The sequence below is a fragment of the Coenobita brevimanus genome, chromosome 102 (assembly GCF_032717465.1).
Source record: "Coenobita brevimanus isolate Jiangsu-jjx chromosome 102, ASM3271746v2, whole genome shotgun sequence".
NCBI classification, from domain to species: domain Eukaryota; kingdom Metazoa; phylum Arthropoda; class Malacostraca; order Decapoda; family Coenobitidae; genus Coenobita; species Coenobita brevimanus.
Genome location: NC_137055.1, coordinates 31494488 through 31512803, shown reverse-complemented (window position 1 = coordinate 31512803; position 18316 = coordinate 31494488). Strand labels below are relative to the sequence as shown.

At 40.9% G+C, this 18316-nt stretch overlaps 1 protein-coding gene across 1 annotated transcript in view; it reads right to left on the bottom strand.

Annotated features, from left to right (window-relative positions):
- LOC145415444 (uncharacterized) overlaps nt 1–9426 on the bottom strand; it is a 64547-nt gene extending 55121 nt beyond the window's left edge. The window contains exons 1-2 of the mRNA XM_080284721.1: nt 9366–9426; nt 5389–5559 (exon numbers count right to left, since the gene is read on the bottom strand). Of these exons, the coding sequence (XP_080140847.1) occupies nt 5389–5559; nt 9366–9426 (232 nt within the window). The remainder of the gene's footprint in view (nt 1–5388; nt 5560–9365) is intronic.
- Between the last annotated feature and the right edge of the window lie 8890 nt (nt 9427–18316).

Below are 18316 nucleotides of genomic sequence, written 5' to 3'. Positions count from 1 at the left end.
ATACTTTTGGAGATGGGAATATTAGTAGCACTGAAGGTAATGTACGAATCTGGCAATATCTGTCAATTAGTAAACTGTATATATTTAGTTTTATTAGCATTAAAAGAGACAAGGTTGTTTTGTCCCCATTCACTGATCGTAGATAGATCTTGATTTATGGAGATGGCTGTACTGAGTTGAGAGGTAGAGGTATTAGATTTTGTAAATGGGTGTCTGAGTGTGAATGAACTATGTAGTGCTGAGTCATCTGCATAAGAGTGAATGGGATTGTGGGTGACAGATAAGAGATCATTAATATGAACCAGAAATAGGTTTGGCACCAGAACTGATCCCTGCAGCACGCCGGCGTTAACTGAGTGGAAATTGGAATATACATCATCAACTTTTACTCCTATTTTCCTGTCACTAAGATATGAAGAAATCAAAGGAACAAAAGACGTTAGTCCATAGCAAGGGAGTTTGGACAGCAGGGAACGGTGCCATACTCTGTCGAAAACTTTAGAGATATCAAGAGCTACTGCATGAGTTTCTCCAAAAAGATCAATTGATTGATGGATGGTATGAGTTAAGAGATTGAGTATGTCAATGGTGGATCTTTCGTGGCGAAAACCATATTGTCTATTACTAATTAAATTGTTGAATTCAAGATATTTTACAAGTCGGTGTAGTACTTAGAAGTGAAGGCGACTGTACATTCGCCTCCACTTCCATACGAGTAACACGAGTACGCCTCATGGCTCCAAGACACATTTGCAAACATCTATTCTGTAAAACATCCACCTTCCTTAATGTGGCATCGGATGCCGACCCATAAACCTGTGCGCCATAGTCTAGCTTGGATCTAATATGGGACTAATACACCATTAATATTTCCTGTCAGCACGCCAAATAGCACCCGCTAGGTATCTGAGGACATTAAATAGTTTATCACTATGAGCAATCAAGTAATTAACATGAAATTTAAAATTCAATCTGCAATCAGATTGGAGTCCCAAAAACTTGACAGAATTTTGAAAACGTATCGCCTGATTATCAAAAGTCAAATGCAAATTGGGGACGTTATGATTAGTGAAAACTACAGCAGAACAATTAGGGATGGAAAACTTAAATCCCCACTGCAAGGCCCATTGGTGGATGAAGGGCTGCTTGAATCCGCCCAGCTGAAAATTGTGCATTACGGGAAGAGTGCCATACTGCACAATCGTCAGCATAAAGTGAGTGCTTAAGATTCCTTGGGATAGGAACTGATGACAGAATATCACTGATCATAATACTAACCAAAGTGGGACCAAACACACTTCCCTGGGGCACCCCGTTTTCTTGGATGCATATGTCCGATGTTATGTTACGGGGTAACTTGACAGAGAAAGTCCTGTCCCTTAAGAAATCTGAAACAAAAATAGGTAAATTTCCTCTTAAACCATAAGCAGAGCTTCATTAGTATATTGTGTCGCCATGTCATGTCATAGGCTTTATGGATGTCCAAGAACACCCATATCATGAATTCTTTACTGGCGAACGCCTCTGAAAAACATTGCTCCAAATTCATTAAATGGTCTACTGAACTTCAGTCTTTACGGATGTCACACTGTTGATTGTTTTGCAAATTCTTTGACTCTAAAACAAAAAGAAACCTATTATTAACCATTCGTTCCATGACCTTACATAGATAAGAAGTCAACACAATAGGACGAAACGAAGTGGGATTCATAAGATGACTAGCTTCCTTAGGTATCGATATGACATGAACAAAGTGCCATGAGTTTGGGAACGTCCAGGACGCCCAAAGCTTATTGTACTATGCTAACAGCATAATCAGGTTGTCCTGATTAAGATGCTGGATCATACCGTAAGTGATAGTGTCTGGTCCAGGGCTGGTGTCTTTACAGTATTTAAGGGCAAGGAGCAGTTCATCTATCGTAAACTCTTGGTTGTACGGGGAGTCTGTCTCCTGTGGCAAAGTCTAATATTTGTAGCTCAACCGTGCATTTATGGTGTTGATAACGCAGGTCGTAATTGGCTGAGCTACCGACATCAGAAAAACTGGCGAGGTGTTAGCAACGTCCACTGGATCATCATAGATGGTGCTGTTCACCTGAAAGGTGGTCACATGGATGTTAGGGCGTTTATTATTCAGTATTTTAATAGTGGACCAGGTTTTACTTAATGGAGTAGATCGATTCATCGGTGACACAAATAACCGCCAAGAGTCCCGTTTAGCCCTTCGAATAATTCTCCTTGTCTTAGCAAGTGCCTGTTTGTATGCAATGAAATTTTCCTCCATGGGCTGACCATCAAAAATCCTGTATTTCCTATTGCGTTTCCTTAATGCTTGTCTGCAATCCGGCGTCCACCAATGTGCTCGATTCTTTGCATGAACTGTAGACATCTTGGGAATAGCAGCCTCAGCCCCGTGTAATATGGAATTGGTTATATTTTCGACTTTTACATCTATGGTCTCCTCACATGTATCTAAATTGGTGATTCTTGAGATGCATCCCCAATATGCTTTCTTATAGTAAAATTTTGGAGATGGAGGACCCGAAACAATGTTGTGTGCATAAGAAAGACAGATGGGTAAATGATCACTTCCCAAGGAGTTGTCATAAGGGTCCCACAAGAAATCTTGATGTATAGCTGGGAAGGCCAGAGACAAGTCAATAGCCGAAAAGTTACCAGTACGATCATCTACACGAGTCGCTCTACCATCGTTCAGAAGACAGAGGTTGGACTGTAGTATTAGGTCAGCTACTTGCTCCCCACAACCATCGATCCTCAAGCTACCCCACTGACAATGATGGGCGCTAAAGTCGTCCAACACTATCTTGTTCCCAGAAAGATGTTCAAATATTGAACTCAAAGCTTCACTATCAATGGGGCCATGTGGTGGACAGTAAAGACAGCAAACAGACAGATACGAGTTATTAAATTTTACTCTGCACACGACGGCTTCCAGAGCAGAATTTAGAACCACTTCCATTTGTGAGTGTGATTTGTGTGTGTATATGACAACTCCGTGACCACCATATCTTCTATACGAGTGGGAGTGTTTGAACTGTGGAAGATCAGGGTGACCCACCCAGTGCATCTCCTGTAAATAAATAACGTCTGGCCTGTGTATAGATAGCAACATTGCTATATTGTGTAATTTATTCCCAAGAGTTCTTACAATTCCACTGCAACACAGTGAATGTGATGGTTTAAGATATACGAGGGAGGCCAGTGTGCTTAGTTTATTTCTGCTGCCCGCCAACAGGCAATCGACTACCGGGGGACCTATCCCAGTGCTTGCTGATGGAAACCTCCATTTTATCATCAATAATGAGGCTCCCAGACTCCCCCTGAGGAAAATCTTACTTTCTCTCCTTCACTGGACCAGGAGCAGGAAGAACATGAGAATGTAACTTGGAGAGGGTGGTCATATTAATATTATTAGGCTTGTCAGACTTGGTTTAGGCTTGACTGAGAGAGAGACAGCAGCAGCCTGAGAGTAAGAAGTAGCAACAAGGATGTCAGTTTGAGAGCTGGAACAGACAGGAAGCTGAGATGGAGAGGTCGAGTGAGTGGCATGAGGAACAGGGGCAGGGTTAGTTTGTGTTTCAACAGAGCACATCACGGGACGGGACATCACCACTGGAGCATTGAAGGTGTTAGGCGAGGGAGGTGCATGCAATACCTTCACCTTCTTCCTATACTCATTTTTTTTTTATTGAGGCGAAGATGCACTTGGCAGGTTGGTGATGCTTGGCTGAATGCAACATGTCTGAATAACATTGACTAACACAAATTTCGCCTACAGATATATGTCGTCAATTGATAACGCTAACGAGTAGAGAGATCATGAAGTAATGTTGCACTCAGCCATTCATCACCAACCTGTCAGGTGCATCTCCACCTCGATGAAAAAAAGAAAAAGAAAAAAAAAAAAGAATATTGCTTCGTAGTAGGAAATGCTCTCAGTTGCCTTCACCGTGCAGACCTCTTTCTCCTTCTCCAACTTGGGACAGTCCCTAAAGCAAGTGAAGTGAGCACCCTTGCAATGGAAGCAAAATACTGTCTCGGATGTGCATGTTCAGCATCACGACCCTGGCTTGAACACTTGTCACACACTGGCTGGGAAGCCCAACAATCCTTGTCACTATGTCCAGACAGCTGGCATTTCAAGCAACGTAGAGGGTTAGGGATATACGGCCATACATGAACAATTTCATAAGCAATTTTGACATGACCAGGAAGAGACACTTTACCAAAAGTCAAAATGATGGTTGCAGTCTTTGTCCTGACGCCTTCCGAAAATCTAGTTATAAATCTAGCGTTGATGACATCTTGCTGAGCGAGTTCCTGCATAATCTCGTTCCCACTCATCACCATGAGATCCCTGCAAGTGATAACTCCCTTGCAAGAATTCATGGAAACTGGGATCTTCGGCTTGACGTCATAGCAATGAAACTTGCTTAACTTTAACAAGTCCTATACCTGAGCTGAATTAAGAGTCTTTATGAGGAGGTCTCTACTTGCAAGTCTTTTTACCTGTTCCACCTAACCAGCACAGCCATCAATCACCTTTTTAAAAGTAAAAGGATTGACACTAGCCAGAGCAGTGGAGCCAACAACATGGAGGATGACATACGATGCGATATTTACAGGGATGTTGAGGGGCGTACAAGTCTGAGGTCATTCAGTCTGGGGTGGGGCAGTCTGTATCGCAGTTTGGGGTTTGTCAGAACCACCTGAACCCCCGAAGAAGGGGAAGGCAGCAGTGGCGTCCTCCACAGTAACCACTTCCCCCTAATGGGGGAAGTGGGAAGAAGGAGAGAAAACGAGCAAGGGACAATATACTATGGGCAAAACACCCAAGTTTGAGATTGCCCTCTCAAACCACTCTCGGGAGGCCGAATCTGCGTCTATTCACACCCCAGAGCGATCAATGGGGGGACCTTCCAAAGGTGAGTATGCAAAGGCAAGCTCAGTAAAAAGGTACAGACACCTACTGTACCTAGCTACCAGGGAGGGGAGGAAAATGGGTACTAACTAGCCCAAACATCACCAGAAGGATGAAAATAAAAAACTAATGCCGGTGCGGCAGCCCTAGAAAGCTAGAGAAGAGAGCAACGAAAAACACGTCCGCACTTCTTGCGACCATGCATCAAAGTCTCTCTACCTCAATTGTTATTCCCTCTTATGGCTTTGGATCTTGCCTACCTCCATTTTGCTATTTTATTATTTCTCTAAGTTCCTGGAACTGACCTTCCTCTCCTCCTTCGTGTAACTTCTTCCTATCCCTCAGACACATTCCTTGCATTGGTCTCTCCAGGTTTTTTTTTTTATGCATCCATTAATTTAATTTCAAATTTATCTCGGTAACATATAGCAGATCTTTGCCCTTACCACTGGCCATGATGTAGTCAACAATGTCTGCCAGCAAATTAGTGTCCTGTAGACCCACCAAGTGACCGCCCAAGTCCAAACACACGTCCTTCATTTCATCTCGAGTCCCGGATATGAGGTTGTCAATGATGAGGCAATGATTACCGATCTGGTGGTATGGTGACTGGCAGGCTGTTGAAAAGAGAGTGTTTTTAAGTTTTGTGTACAGTCAATAAAACAAACAACTAAAAAAAAAAAATGGGTAGGATAGAATGAAGCTTGGCTGAATGATGCATCTCTTATCTCCAATTGTCAGGTAATGTCTTTTTCAGTTTAATTTTGGCTGCCACCAAGACGATTTCAGTGCAGCTGAGTTGGATCTCCACTAGGAAAATGCATTAATTAAGGCTACATCTAATATATTCAGTTCATAAATTTTCCACAGAACTTAAGTCGTCTGAAGAAAACAAGAACAGACTAAGAAAGACATCATAGAAGTAAAAGCTTTAACCTGAGACGTCCCATTGACATACGGATACGTTACCACGTTTGACACAGTGACATCTGATGATGTATCCATACGTTTTGCAATTGTGAGGTCCGTCATTTGCACATTTTTAAATTTTGTGTTTGATTTTTGGTACGCATACGGGGGACACCTTACTCTACCCGAGGCCAGCCAAGGACAATGCCTTACCCCACATGACCTCCCCCCTCTGCAAGCAAGCCATTGTCTCTGTAACTCACCTGTTACCAGTGACCTGGCCAGTAAAGACATGTCGCGCCACAGTACGAAATTCAAGGCTAGAGTGATTCCCCAATTGATCACAATGTGGAGGACAAAGTTTGTGTGGCGCCAGAGGAAGAAACGATCAGAAGTGATGAGGAGGTAACGTCGCCAAGGAAGGTGTGGTATGTTGATGTGTTTGGTGAGTAAAACAACAATTATATCGCCTATATTAGTGCGTGAAAACTAATATATTCTTGTAGTACATATAAATTCTTACCAAATAAACAAATATGTACCTATTCTGAGTGGTTTGGAATAATCATCCCCCCCATAGAAAACGTCTTCTCTGGAGCATGGCTCCATAGAAGATAGTACCAGGTGAGGGGAAGGTCACCTGTACAGGGCATTTCTAAGCTCAGGTGAGCACTTTCTCTCTGAATTTTCGATGATTCTCATAAGAAGCGGAGGTTTAAGCCAAAAAAAAAAAAAAAATCGAAAATCTGCCGGGGTTGGAGGGAGTCATTGGTGAAATATCTGCCGGGATACGGTGGGTTAATAGCAATAACACTTAAATGATTTAGAAACAATATATCCCAAAAATTAGTCTTGGGACACTCCACTTGTAGTACTCATCCATTTGATTATTTTCTACGAAGTGCGACTCTGATTTACATCTCCTAAGCCAATTACGGCATCAGTTTAGCAGAGGACAGTGCAACTAAAACCATAAAGTTTTCAGTCTCCCAGTGTGTCTTTTATAAATTTTTTTACTGGAAGTCTCCTAGATATCAAGATAAACAGTGTTGATTGATCTTGTTTTGCTGTACTGTACATATACGGTATATACTGAAAAAATGCAAAAAATCTGTCAGTAATCGGAATGATACTCATAAATCAGTGGTGTTGTACATCAGTGATCCTTTTTTTTTTTTTTCCTGCTCTATCCTAAATCAACGTCTCTCACAAACAAATGATTTCCAACGATTTCAAAAGTTTAGATTTTAAACTAACTGGAAGATATAGTTAACATGATGTTATTTATTGTCCTCTTTAGCCCTGTTGCAGTTACGCCAAATCTTCGTTTTTTGGTTTAGTTTGCGTCAGACAAGTGCAACTGAAGGTGATTTACAGGAACCTTAGAGCAGTAAAACTGTTTTCGTTAATCATGTCGCGGTGATGTCAACCGTGATAATGCATTCTAGCTAAAACCTAATGATTGTATGGCCTTAAGTCTGAGTAACAAGAACCTAAAAGTGTTGAATATTGCAATTATATTTGCTTCCGGTCACCACATTCATCACCAATAACAAGCAGGAGCATAGATACACCCCCTAACATCACACACGATGTACCTGTGCCGCATACAGTATCATTCCACTAAGATCCTTGAAGTGACACTGGACACACCTTCAAGGGCCACACACAAGAGATAAATAGGCGATGCACCCCAGACTAAACGCACTTAGTACAGGGACAGACTTTGGACAACAAAAAGAAATACAATCCCATCTCTACCAACCATCCTTTAGATCAGTGCTGTCTTATGCCTCTCCAGAATGAGCCTCCACCCTATTAAACTAAACACCCCCTTCAAACCATGCAGAAGAACGCTCTACGTATCATCACTGACTGCACCAGCACTACTCCAGTTGCACTTACAGTCTGAAACTAAAGTCCTCCTTGTTAGAGAATATCTTTATACGAGAGGCATACGGTTTTGCCCTGTAGCCAACACACAACACCCCTGCCATTACATAACAGAGCCACACAACACAACTAGACACATAAAACGATCACTGCACAAACCTTACTAGGCTGTCTTCACTAGCATCCCACTTTTAAATATTTAAACATTAACAGTGAAGAAATACACACACACACCCAGTTCACACACAGGGCAATACAACACCTCCAACAGAATATTGTACAAGTCCTCCCTCCTCCTAACGTCCACCCAGCACAGGCATCCTTATACAGAGATGACTGAGTTCACCTATCTAGGCTTAGAGAACGACATTACGCAGCCAAGTTATCAGATTAGATTTGGGTTTAGTAGATTCACAGACAACACATAGTCCACATGCAGAATGTGCCCACACAACGTAACACACGTAATGAAGCACTTCGACGCACTCGTCCTTTTAACATGCAGACAGCATCAATGATATAGGAAACCTGTGGAACGACCCCCTAGGGGCAGTTGTTTGTCTGCAGTCAGGAGCACCGGGTTTACGCAATAACAATTAACAACAACATCAAGCATTATCATATTCACAATATACCTTGGAAATCACCCAGAAACATGCAGATTTTTCACTAAATTTTACTTTTATTGAATGTAATACTTTCACAACACTACAGTGCTTTTATTTTTCATACTTTTCAGCAGCAACATTTTCTTACTGTACAATTTTGCATAGAGGAAGAAATCGTTTTTTCACCATCCTCATCGCAGTAGCATCCAGAAAATGCTCGTAGGCCTACTCGTACATTCCGCTGCGCCACCAGCACCGGAGCAGCGTTTCCACTAGCTTTTTTTTTTTTTTTTTTTTTTTTATGTGCTCGACTCTGGGCATAGGCTTCTCAGCCTGCTCCCAAGGCCCAGTAGTCCTCCTACATATCGTACACCTCTACATGTCACCACTTCGGCGCTAACACCCACCGTCCATATTGAATACATGCTAGGGCTGTCTCATGCAGGACTGGTGTATTGGTATTAGCGGGGGTATTTTTACGACATGTCGGTGGGTCTTCTGGTAGATCGGTAAACTCTGCCGTAATGAAATTCAATGTATACCTACATTTTTACCTTCTTTTAAGAGATACTCCATCGCCACTCTCACCACTATCAAACACAACAGCTGAAGCATACATTCTCTCATAGCAAATGCCAGTAGGTGACTGGTGTCCCGCATTTGGTTAGCTTGCGTGCTGGAATAAGTGGCTGGACTCTGCATACTCAAATTTTCAATATCCGTACTTGATATTGTACTGAAAAAAAAAAACGCAGAGTACTGACCCCACTGTACTGTACTGAACTACTGAGCAAGTACTCCCTACTAAGCGAGGTGCAGAGAGGGTTAAAGATCCGTGGCAAACCGAGGTCTCCACTGTATAAATCGGGAGGGCCATGGTGGGGTTAGTCCCTATTAGAAGACCAACTGCTACAACAGTGTGCATTTTACATACTCCAGAAATGAAATGGGAGGCCAAGGATCTGACACAGGGGACCAGGGCCTCCTCAGTATCTATGCCGTTGATAAGAAACCTTCCGCCTGGTAAGTCTTCTTGTTGTGCAGAAGCTTTTCATCCAAGTCCAAAAATATCATTTTGGTCCTACACTATATGTAAATAGCTACGAGGTCATGCTAAATTCGACAATAATTAACCCACTGTTGCCAAAGGTTTCTGTGAGTTAGATTATGCTGCAAGGGTACTTGGCGTACAACACTGCGCCTCTTGGGTCACAGTCGCGAAGTTCTTAGGTGCGTACACAGGGATTGAGCCCTCTTTAGTATCTTCTGAAAATGCCTAGTTCCATCTTTTTTAGCAGGACCCTGAGCACCAGCAGGTTAATTATCAACATTCTGATATTAACAAGAATTACAACCCTTCAGCTGAAACAGTAGCAGTCATGAGAGTAATAAGGTCAATAAGCATGTAAGATGGAAAAGAATTTTCTCAAAAGGTATTGCCACCCATAAGTAGAGATGGCACTGCTTCCATAACGATATTTTAGTTTCTTAGATTGGGATAGGAAATGAATTTGTACAAGAAAGTGAGTACTGTAGTTAAACGATTTTTTATTTGTTGAAGATAGAATTTTTCTCAGTAAATCACGTAAGGAGCTACTGTAAGTAGCAGCTAAGCATACAGAGTCAGAACATAGGTTTTATGCTGAATCGGAAGAAATGAAAATCACAATTAGACTTGTTGAATCCCTTCCGGTAAAAATAAGATATAAAAAGGAAAGTGCAATATATATATATATATATATATATATATATATATATATATATATATATATATATTGTTACATAGCCTATGATTTCATCATCCTTAGTGTAATTTTAACGCACAGTTGCTGCATGTTTGATCACGAGCGTGTTCTGCCTCAGTCCCCCCCTTCTACCGTTATAGTAGAGTAAGTCGTTCTCTCTGTTATACTTTGCGGGATTTTCAGCTCTCTGTCCCCATCGCTTCATTTGCGCGTCTCTCTTACAAGTTGTATCAAGCTCTGCCAGCCCCTATATAATGAGCTCAGTCTCTGCATCTTTGCCACTTAGATCTGCTCCTCATTTTGTTCACATCTCTGTCCTCCCCTGTACAGATATTATTATTGTGAGTGCTCAAGAAGTCTCCAACCATCTAGCAGCTGTGTGTAATTTGAGTATAACCGTTGTTGCATTTTTTCTTGTACTGTATAGCATAAGTTTAATTTGTGGGCCTAGTGAAGTTTTTGTAATTCGTGTGGGGTTCTTTATGTCAGTCATTTTTGATAATAGTTTGTATCTGTAATTATTTATCTGGCATTCACTGAGTATTATCTGGTATCTCATTTTATCAGGGCTGACTTAGATAAATTTACTCTTGCTAATTTCGTGTTAATAGAGGCTATTGCAGTTAACCATATATTTAACCTGTTTATTTGCCATTACATTATCGTTATGAGTCCTGAATGTTTTGTTGTTAATTTAAGCATTAAACTTTAACTTGTAATTTTACCTAACTCTTTTGTTTTGAACCTGGAACTTTACGGGACAGTAGTGACTCTTCGTATTCTCACTTAAAGTGTACATTATCTTTCTCTGTTTCGTAACATAAATTTGGAGACCTCATATCAGGATATTCAGGATATTATCATAAGGATATTGTTTGATATTTTGTGACTGTGATATATTCATGATGGCTACTATTTCTACACTTGATGAAGCCAAAGATTTTTTGTCAAATGTGCAAACAGTGTGTGATATAGAAAACAGAACAAAGTATGAACTTAAGCTTGTTGCTCAACAATTGGGAATTGCTGTTCGCTCTCATCATTCTAAAGATCAAATTGTTGACATGATTAATGAAAGCTTGTTTAATGTAACTCCTCCAAATGAGCAAACGCAGATTGAATTAGCTAAGTTACAGCTAGCCCTGCAGGAGGCTAAGGCTAAGGAGGCGGAGTCTCGTGTGAAGGAAGCTGAATTTCAGGCAAAAGCTAAGGAGGCTGAGGCACAAGTTGAAATTGCTAGGATTCAGGCGGACCATGAGTATCGCATGAAACAAGGTGGAACTGGATCATCTAGCTCTGATGATTTTGATGTGGCTAAAAATGTTAAACTTGTCCCTCCTTTTAATGAATGTGATTTAACAAAGTATTTTCAGTTGTTTGAGAGGGTAGCTACAGGTTTTAATTGGCCTAAGGAGTATTGGCCAGTACTCCTTCAAACTATTCTCACCGGTAAAGCTCAAGTAACTTATGCATCTTTGCCTCAAGATCAGTCTGATAATTATGATGTAGTTAAGAGCTTGATTCTTAAGGCCTATGAGCTTGTTCCTGAAGCTTATAGAGTAAAATTTAGGACAACTTATAAGCAAGATAAGCAATCCCATGTTGAGTATGCAAAAATCAAAGAAGATCTGTTGGAGCAGTGGTTAAATTCTAAGAATGTGGATTCTGATTTTGGTAAATTTAAGCAGATGATTTTGCTGGAGGATTTCAAAAGGTGTATTAGTAAAGATGTTAGCCTATATCTTGATGAGAAAAGAATAGATAATTTGTCTGATGCTGCAGTTTTAGCTGATGAGTATGTTCTCACTCACAAGAGATATTCTAGAGAAAAAGGGAAAGCTGAGAGTAAGTACGTTGCCTCTACTCAGAGTACAGGTAACAGGAAAGAGAATAAAGATGATGTTTCTCAGGAAGTAAATACCAGCTTCACCTCTAGATTTCAGAAAAGTAAATGTACTTATTGTAGTAAGCTTGGTCATACTACGGAGAGATGTTTCAGGAGACAGCGTGATGTGAACAAAAAGGAGTCTTTAAATATTCAGTCAATTGGTCTAGTGTCCACTCTTGAGAGTTCCCAGAATTCTTTAACTGAGTTAATTGAACCTGCTTTGAGGGGTAACTTAAATTCTCATGATGGAGCTCCTCTTTTGAGCAGTAACGTGGGTGACACTCTCAAGAGTTCATGTGCTAATTTCCTGTCTGATGGTTTTGTCAGTCCTCTGGACAGTAATGACAGGAAATCAGTTCAAATATATCGTGATACAGGTGCTTGCCAATCCCTTATGCTGACCAGTGTTCTAGGCTCTAATGTTAATTCCTCTGATGAAACTGTAATCTTACAAGGTGTAGGGAATAATTACTTCTCCGTCCCTCTGTGCAGAGTGAATTTAGAGTCTGGTTTTGTTAATGGTTCTGTTATGGTTGGGTTGGTTGAGACACTCCCAATGTCAGGTGTAACTTTCTTACTTGGAAATGATATTGGTGGAAGTCAAGTGTGTCCAGCTCCTCAGTTGTCTAGTGAGCCAGTGGGTGTGTCCCTGGATTGTGATGTCCCTGATGTGTTCCCTGCATGTGCTGTCACTAGGGCTAAGTCTAAAGTTACTGGTGATTTAGAGGATAATGATGATGATGATGTTATCCTAGCTGACACTTTTCTTGCTAATTTGGACCACTCACCAGATGAGGCAGTACCCCGTAGTGTTGATAATTTGTCTCGTCAAGAGTTGGTTGAGTTGCAGGTTGCTGACCCTGAGTTGAAAGGGCTAGCTAACTCTGCTTACAGTGAAGAAGAGTCAGCCGGTGCTTCTACTTGTTATTATGTAAAGTCAGGAGTACTTATGAGGAAGTGGAGACCCCCAACAGCATCAGCCGACTGTGAATGGGAGGTTGTACATCAAGTTGTCATCCCTCGTGTTTGTAGGCAGGATATCATTAGAGTGGCTCATGATTCCAGTTTGGCAGGACACCTTGGAGTGAGGAAGACTGTGGCACGCATTTTGAAACACTTCTACTGGCCAGGTATCTTCAGGGATGTTTCCTGGTATTGTAAGTCTTGTCACACCTGTCAAGTTGTGGGGAAGTGTAATCAGACCGAAAAGGTTGCACCTCTAGTTCCCATTCCTCCTTTTGAGGCGCCTTTCACCCGTGTGTTGCTGGATATTGTGGGCCCTCTTCCTAAGACTTCTTCAGGATTTTCTTATGTGTTGACCATGATTGATATGGCTACTCGTTATCCTGAAGCCATTCCACTTAGAAATATTTCAGCAAAGAACGTGGTTAAGGAAATGCTAGGGTTCTTCACAAAGTTTGGTCTGCCCAAGGAGGTACAGTCAGACCGGGGAAGTAATTTCATGTCAAATGTTTTCAAACAGTCTCTGAAAGAGTTGGGCATCACCCAGATCACGTCTTCAGCTTACCATCCCCAGACCCAAGGAGCGTTGGAGAGATATCATCAAACACTCAAATCGATGCTCAAGAAATACTGTTTGGAACATCAGAAAGACTGGGATAAAGGTCTTCCATTCGTTGTGTTTGCTGCAAGAGAATCTCCAAATGAATCACTGGGCTTCTCACCTTTTGAACTACTGTTTGGCCATGAAGTAAGAGGACCCCTTAAGTTACTCAAGGAATGCTGGCTGTCGGAGGAAGATGACGTCAACCTGCTGGAGTATGTGATGAAGTTCAAAGAACGGCTGTCCACTGCTTTACAGCTGGCGAGAGAGAATTTAGGAGCTGCTCAGGAGAAGATGAAGACTTGGTATGATAAGAAGTCCAGGTTACGCCACTTTCAGCCAGGAGATCAGGTTTTGATTCTGCTACCAGTTCATGGGCAACCTCTTCAAGCCAAGTTTAGTGGCCCCTATTTCGTGGAGAAGAAACTCAGTGATGTGAACTATGTCATCGCCACACCAGATCGTAGAAAGAGCAAGCAACTTTGTCACATCAACATGCTAAAGTTATATCACAGGCGGGACGAAAATAATCCAGTCTGCACTGTAGCTGTTCCACCCGAGTCTGCAAGTGAAGCTCTCCCATGCAGTATGAGCCTGAGTGATAGTTTGGGGAAGCATCCTGATATCATGAATGATCTCCAGACTAAGCTTTCTCTTCTACCACCCAAGGAAAGGCAGGAGTTTTCGGCATTACTGCAGGAGTACCCGCAAGTGTTCCGTGCCACTCCAGGAAGAACCACTGTGTTGATGCATGATGTCGATGTTGAAGACGCAAAGCCAATTAAATTGCCTCCTTACCGTGTGAACCCAATGAAAGTTCCTCTCATCCAGAAGGAGCTTGGCTACCTGTTAGACCACAAGATGATTGAGCCCTGTCAGAGCAAGTGGAGTTCTCCTGTCACTCTAGTCCCTAAGCCAGGTGGGTGACAGTGGCTTTGCATCGACTACAGACGTGTTAATCAGATAACCAAAACAGACACTTACCCTCTCCCTCGCGTGGAAGATTGCATAGACAAGATCGGAAAGGCTAGGTACATAAGTAAGTTTGATTTGTTAAAGGGATACTGGCAAGTACCTATGACTGAACGTGCTAGGGAGATCTCATTTTTTGTAACATTAGGAAAGACCTTTGCATGGTCTGTAATGCCATATACAGATTGTTTTAGAGTAATAAGAAATTTCCTTTGTAAATTTCTTTTTTCTTTGTGGGGAGGTGTTACATAGCCTATGATTTCATCATCCTTTGTGTAATTTTAACGCACAGTTGCTGCATGTTTGATCACGAGCGTGTTCTGCCTCAGTCCCCCCCTTCTACCGTTATAGTAGAGTAAGTCGTTCTCTCTGTTATACTTTGCGGGATTTTCAGCTCTCTGTCCCCATCGCTTCATTTGCGCGTCTCTCTTACAAGTTGTATCAAGCTCTGCCAGCCCCTATATAATGAGCTCAGTCTCTGCATCTTTGCCACTTAGATCTGCTCCTCATTTTGTTCACATCTCTGTCCTCCCCTGTACAGATATTATTATTGTGAGTGCTCAAGAAGTCTCCAACCATCTAGCAGCTGTGTGTAATTTGAGTATAACCGTTGTTGCATTTTTTCTTGTACTGTATAGCATAAGTTTAATTTGTGGGCCTAGTGAAGTTTTTGTAATTCGTGTGGGGTTCTTTATGTCAGTCATTTTTTATAATAGTTTGTATCTGTAATTATTTATCTGGCATTCACTGAGTATTATCTGGTATCTCATTTTATCAGGGCTGACTTAGATAAATTTACTCTTGCTAATTTCGTGTTAATAGAGGCTATTGCAGTTAACCATATATTTAACCTGTTTATTTGCCATTACATTATCGTTATGAGTCCTGAATGTTTTGTTGTTAATTTAAGCATTAAACTTTAACTTGTAATTTTACCTAACTCTTTTGTTTTGAACCTGGAACTTTACGGGACAGTAGTGACTCTTCGTATTCTCACTTAAAGTGTACATTATCTTTCTCTGTTTCGTAACAATATATATATATATATATATATATATATATATATATATATATATATATATATATATATATATATATATATATAAAGATTGATATCTAGATAGGCAGACAGACAGACAGACAGACAGATATATATATAGATAAACAGATAAATAGACAGATAGACTGACAGACAGACAGACAGATAGGTAGATAGATAAACAGACAGATAGATAGATCGATGAACTGCGGTAGATTAGTTTAACTCGGGTTTCCTATTCATAATACATAAGATCTTCAACACGGAAGAGGCCGGCTGTGTTATGGGCAGTAAACGGAATGTTAAAAACAAGACTAGTGAGTGGACAATGATGGCGTATCGTGGCTGGAGGTGGACAACTAAGTATGGTATTGAGTGGTTGCAACGATAGGACCTAACCTTCCCTGGTGCTGGAAAACCCAGTGTTGGAGTGATCTAACAGAGGAACCCACTTATCCAACACTACAGTTACAACATTTATATTTATGCACATCACACAATCTGAAAAGACAAAGTAAGGTCTCAGGGCTGCGTAGCTGATTATAATGATGAAACTTCCAAAAAACAAACCTAAAATCAATGTTAGTGTACGAGTTCTTTACGATACAGTTAAGTTCCTTTCTAATGGCGACACGTACGCGACCTCCTGTAGGTGGGTAAAGGTAACATAATTGTGTTACGGGCCGAGTGTACTGGCGGGGATGAACTTAAAACAATGTTAAGATGTTTTTGTAACGTTCAGTTTTTAAAATAGTACTTGGATATGCATTTAAGTACTTAATTTCTCCATGAAAATGAGAGAAGGTAGAACAAATCTGGCAAGCTCTGTTAACAAATGATTAATACTGTTCAATTTGTCCAGTCTGGGAAAGAACCTAAGCAAATTTAAGCCTAATCAATTTAAAAAAAAAAATCCGGTAGGAAAAGTTTTAATTTTCGTTTCAGTAGTTGTTTTGTATGACGAAACTTGATCCAGCACATCACCACGGAGAATACAGGCAAAAAATATTTTAGGTGCAGGCAAGTAGAAACAAATCTGGTCTTTGTTAATTTTAGCAGTCAGGTTCTGATCACCAACAGTTTCAGTAAAATCAAACCACTTTAGTCTTTTGTAGTGTAAAGTAGTTTTCTTGTCAGTAGCTTCAACTTCCTTCACCTAGTGAAGAAGTAAAACACACTTGTATTGTGTAACAACACTGTAAAGGGATGATTTGCTCTCATCCCATTTCACAAACGTTTGTAAAATGTTCTTGCATGAATCTGCTTTCTGTTTTCAATCCAACTTGTTGTCAGATGAGCTGGGGTTGCCATTCAACTGAAACTGCTTGGAGTTAGAAGCATGCTGTTATCCCTCTGACAGTTGGCAATCAGCTAACTGATTACAAACAAGCCATCTCATACAATAACTACGGTGACATGTCCTGAGGTAATGTAATCGGTGAACCAAATGTAAGCAAACTTGACCCACCTGTTGTTGCCGTTAATGACAGCCAGGATGGTCCTGAAGTATAATAAGGGGCATGATACTTTTCCACACCAGAACGTGATGGATTAACCATACAACGGCAATACATCACTTATCACGTAGACTACATAATCATAATTTACCGTTGTTACATTAATGTTAACAAGTGCCCCACATAATAGAGGTGTCTGGCAGGTGAATACCAGGAACCCCCATTTTTTATTAAAGAAAGCAGTTGTTAAATCTAGTTTTGACTGAAGTGTTAACCTAAAACTAGGTTTAAAAGCACTTCAGTCCTACATCTCGGATTTTCTCCAGCCTCCTTTGATCTAACTGGTTGCCTTGATAATACTGGTTGCAGAGTACCACAACTGTGCCTTAGTGCTGACTAGCTCTCTCCGGCAAGGAGAGTATGTTTTCACAAGTGCTTGTTTGTTTATCTGCTTGTTTGTTTGTCTGTTAGCAGGATTACTCAAAAACTAAAAGAGATATTTGAACCAGATTTGGTATGTATGTAGTCCATGTCCCAGGGAACAATCGATTAACTTTTGGGACCTCGGAAAACATTTTTTTGTGAAACACTAATCAGTGATGAGAAAACCTAACCCATTATGAAGGATGGTTTGGAAATTAAGTTGCCCTTGCAGGAGAGATGCAGTCTACTGAGTGTCCCTCTAGTTTAAACTAACTCTGCATCACACACACACACACACACACACACACACACACACACACACACACATTTAGGACAACAGTTCAAACCGTATCAGTTTATAGCACACAATAACACAGGGATAGTGGACAGTTTATACTTAAAATAACATCACGAAGGCAATGAATTTTTCATTCCCACAGTAGGTGGGTATATAATTGGAGTGCCTTTTCAGTTGTCACAATTGGTTATAGCTACAGTATACCTGCAATCTAATGATGACATTCGAACATAAACGTAGAGTCATTTGAAGGGAATAGAAGGATTTTCTTAGGGATCACAGGCTAGGATAAAAAAGATTCTTAGGCTACCAGAATGGCAATACAGAGATGAAGTAAGAGGATGAGGCAAACAGAGAATTAGGTGTTGCGATAAAGTTCATAGATTTGCCGGGTTGGATGAAATAGGATAACAACCAAAAGTTGTCACTGAGGAAAGGTGGGAGAAGCCTTCGTACTGCAACAAACGGTTTTGGCTAATGACGGTGATCATCGGTTCTCAAGCAGAAACTTTCTGAATGTGTAGCTGGAAAAAGGCCCCGGAAAAAGTTTTTGTGGTTTGGAGGAAAGGTAATAATGA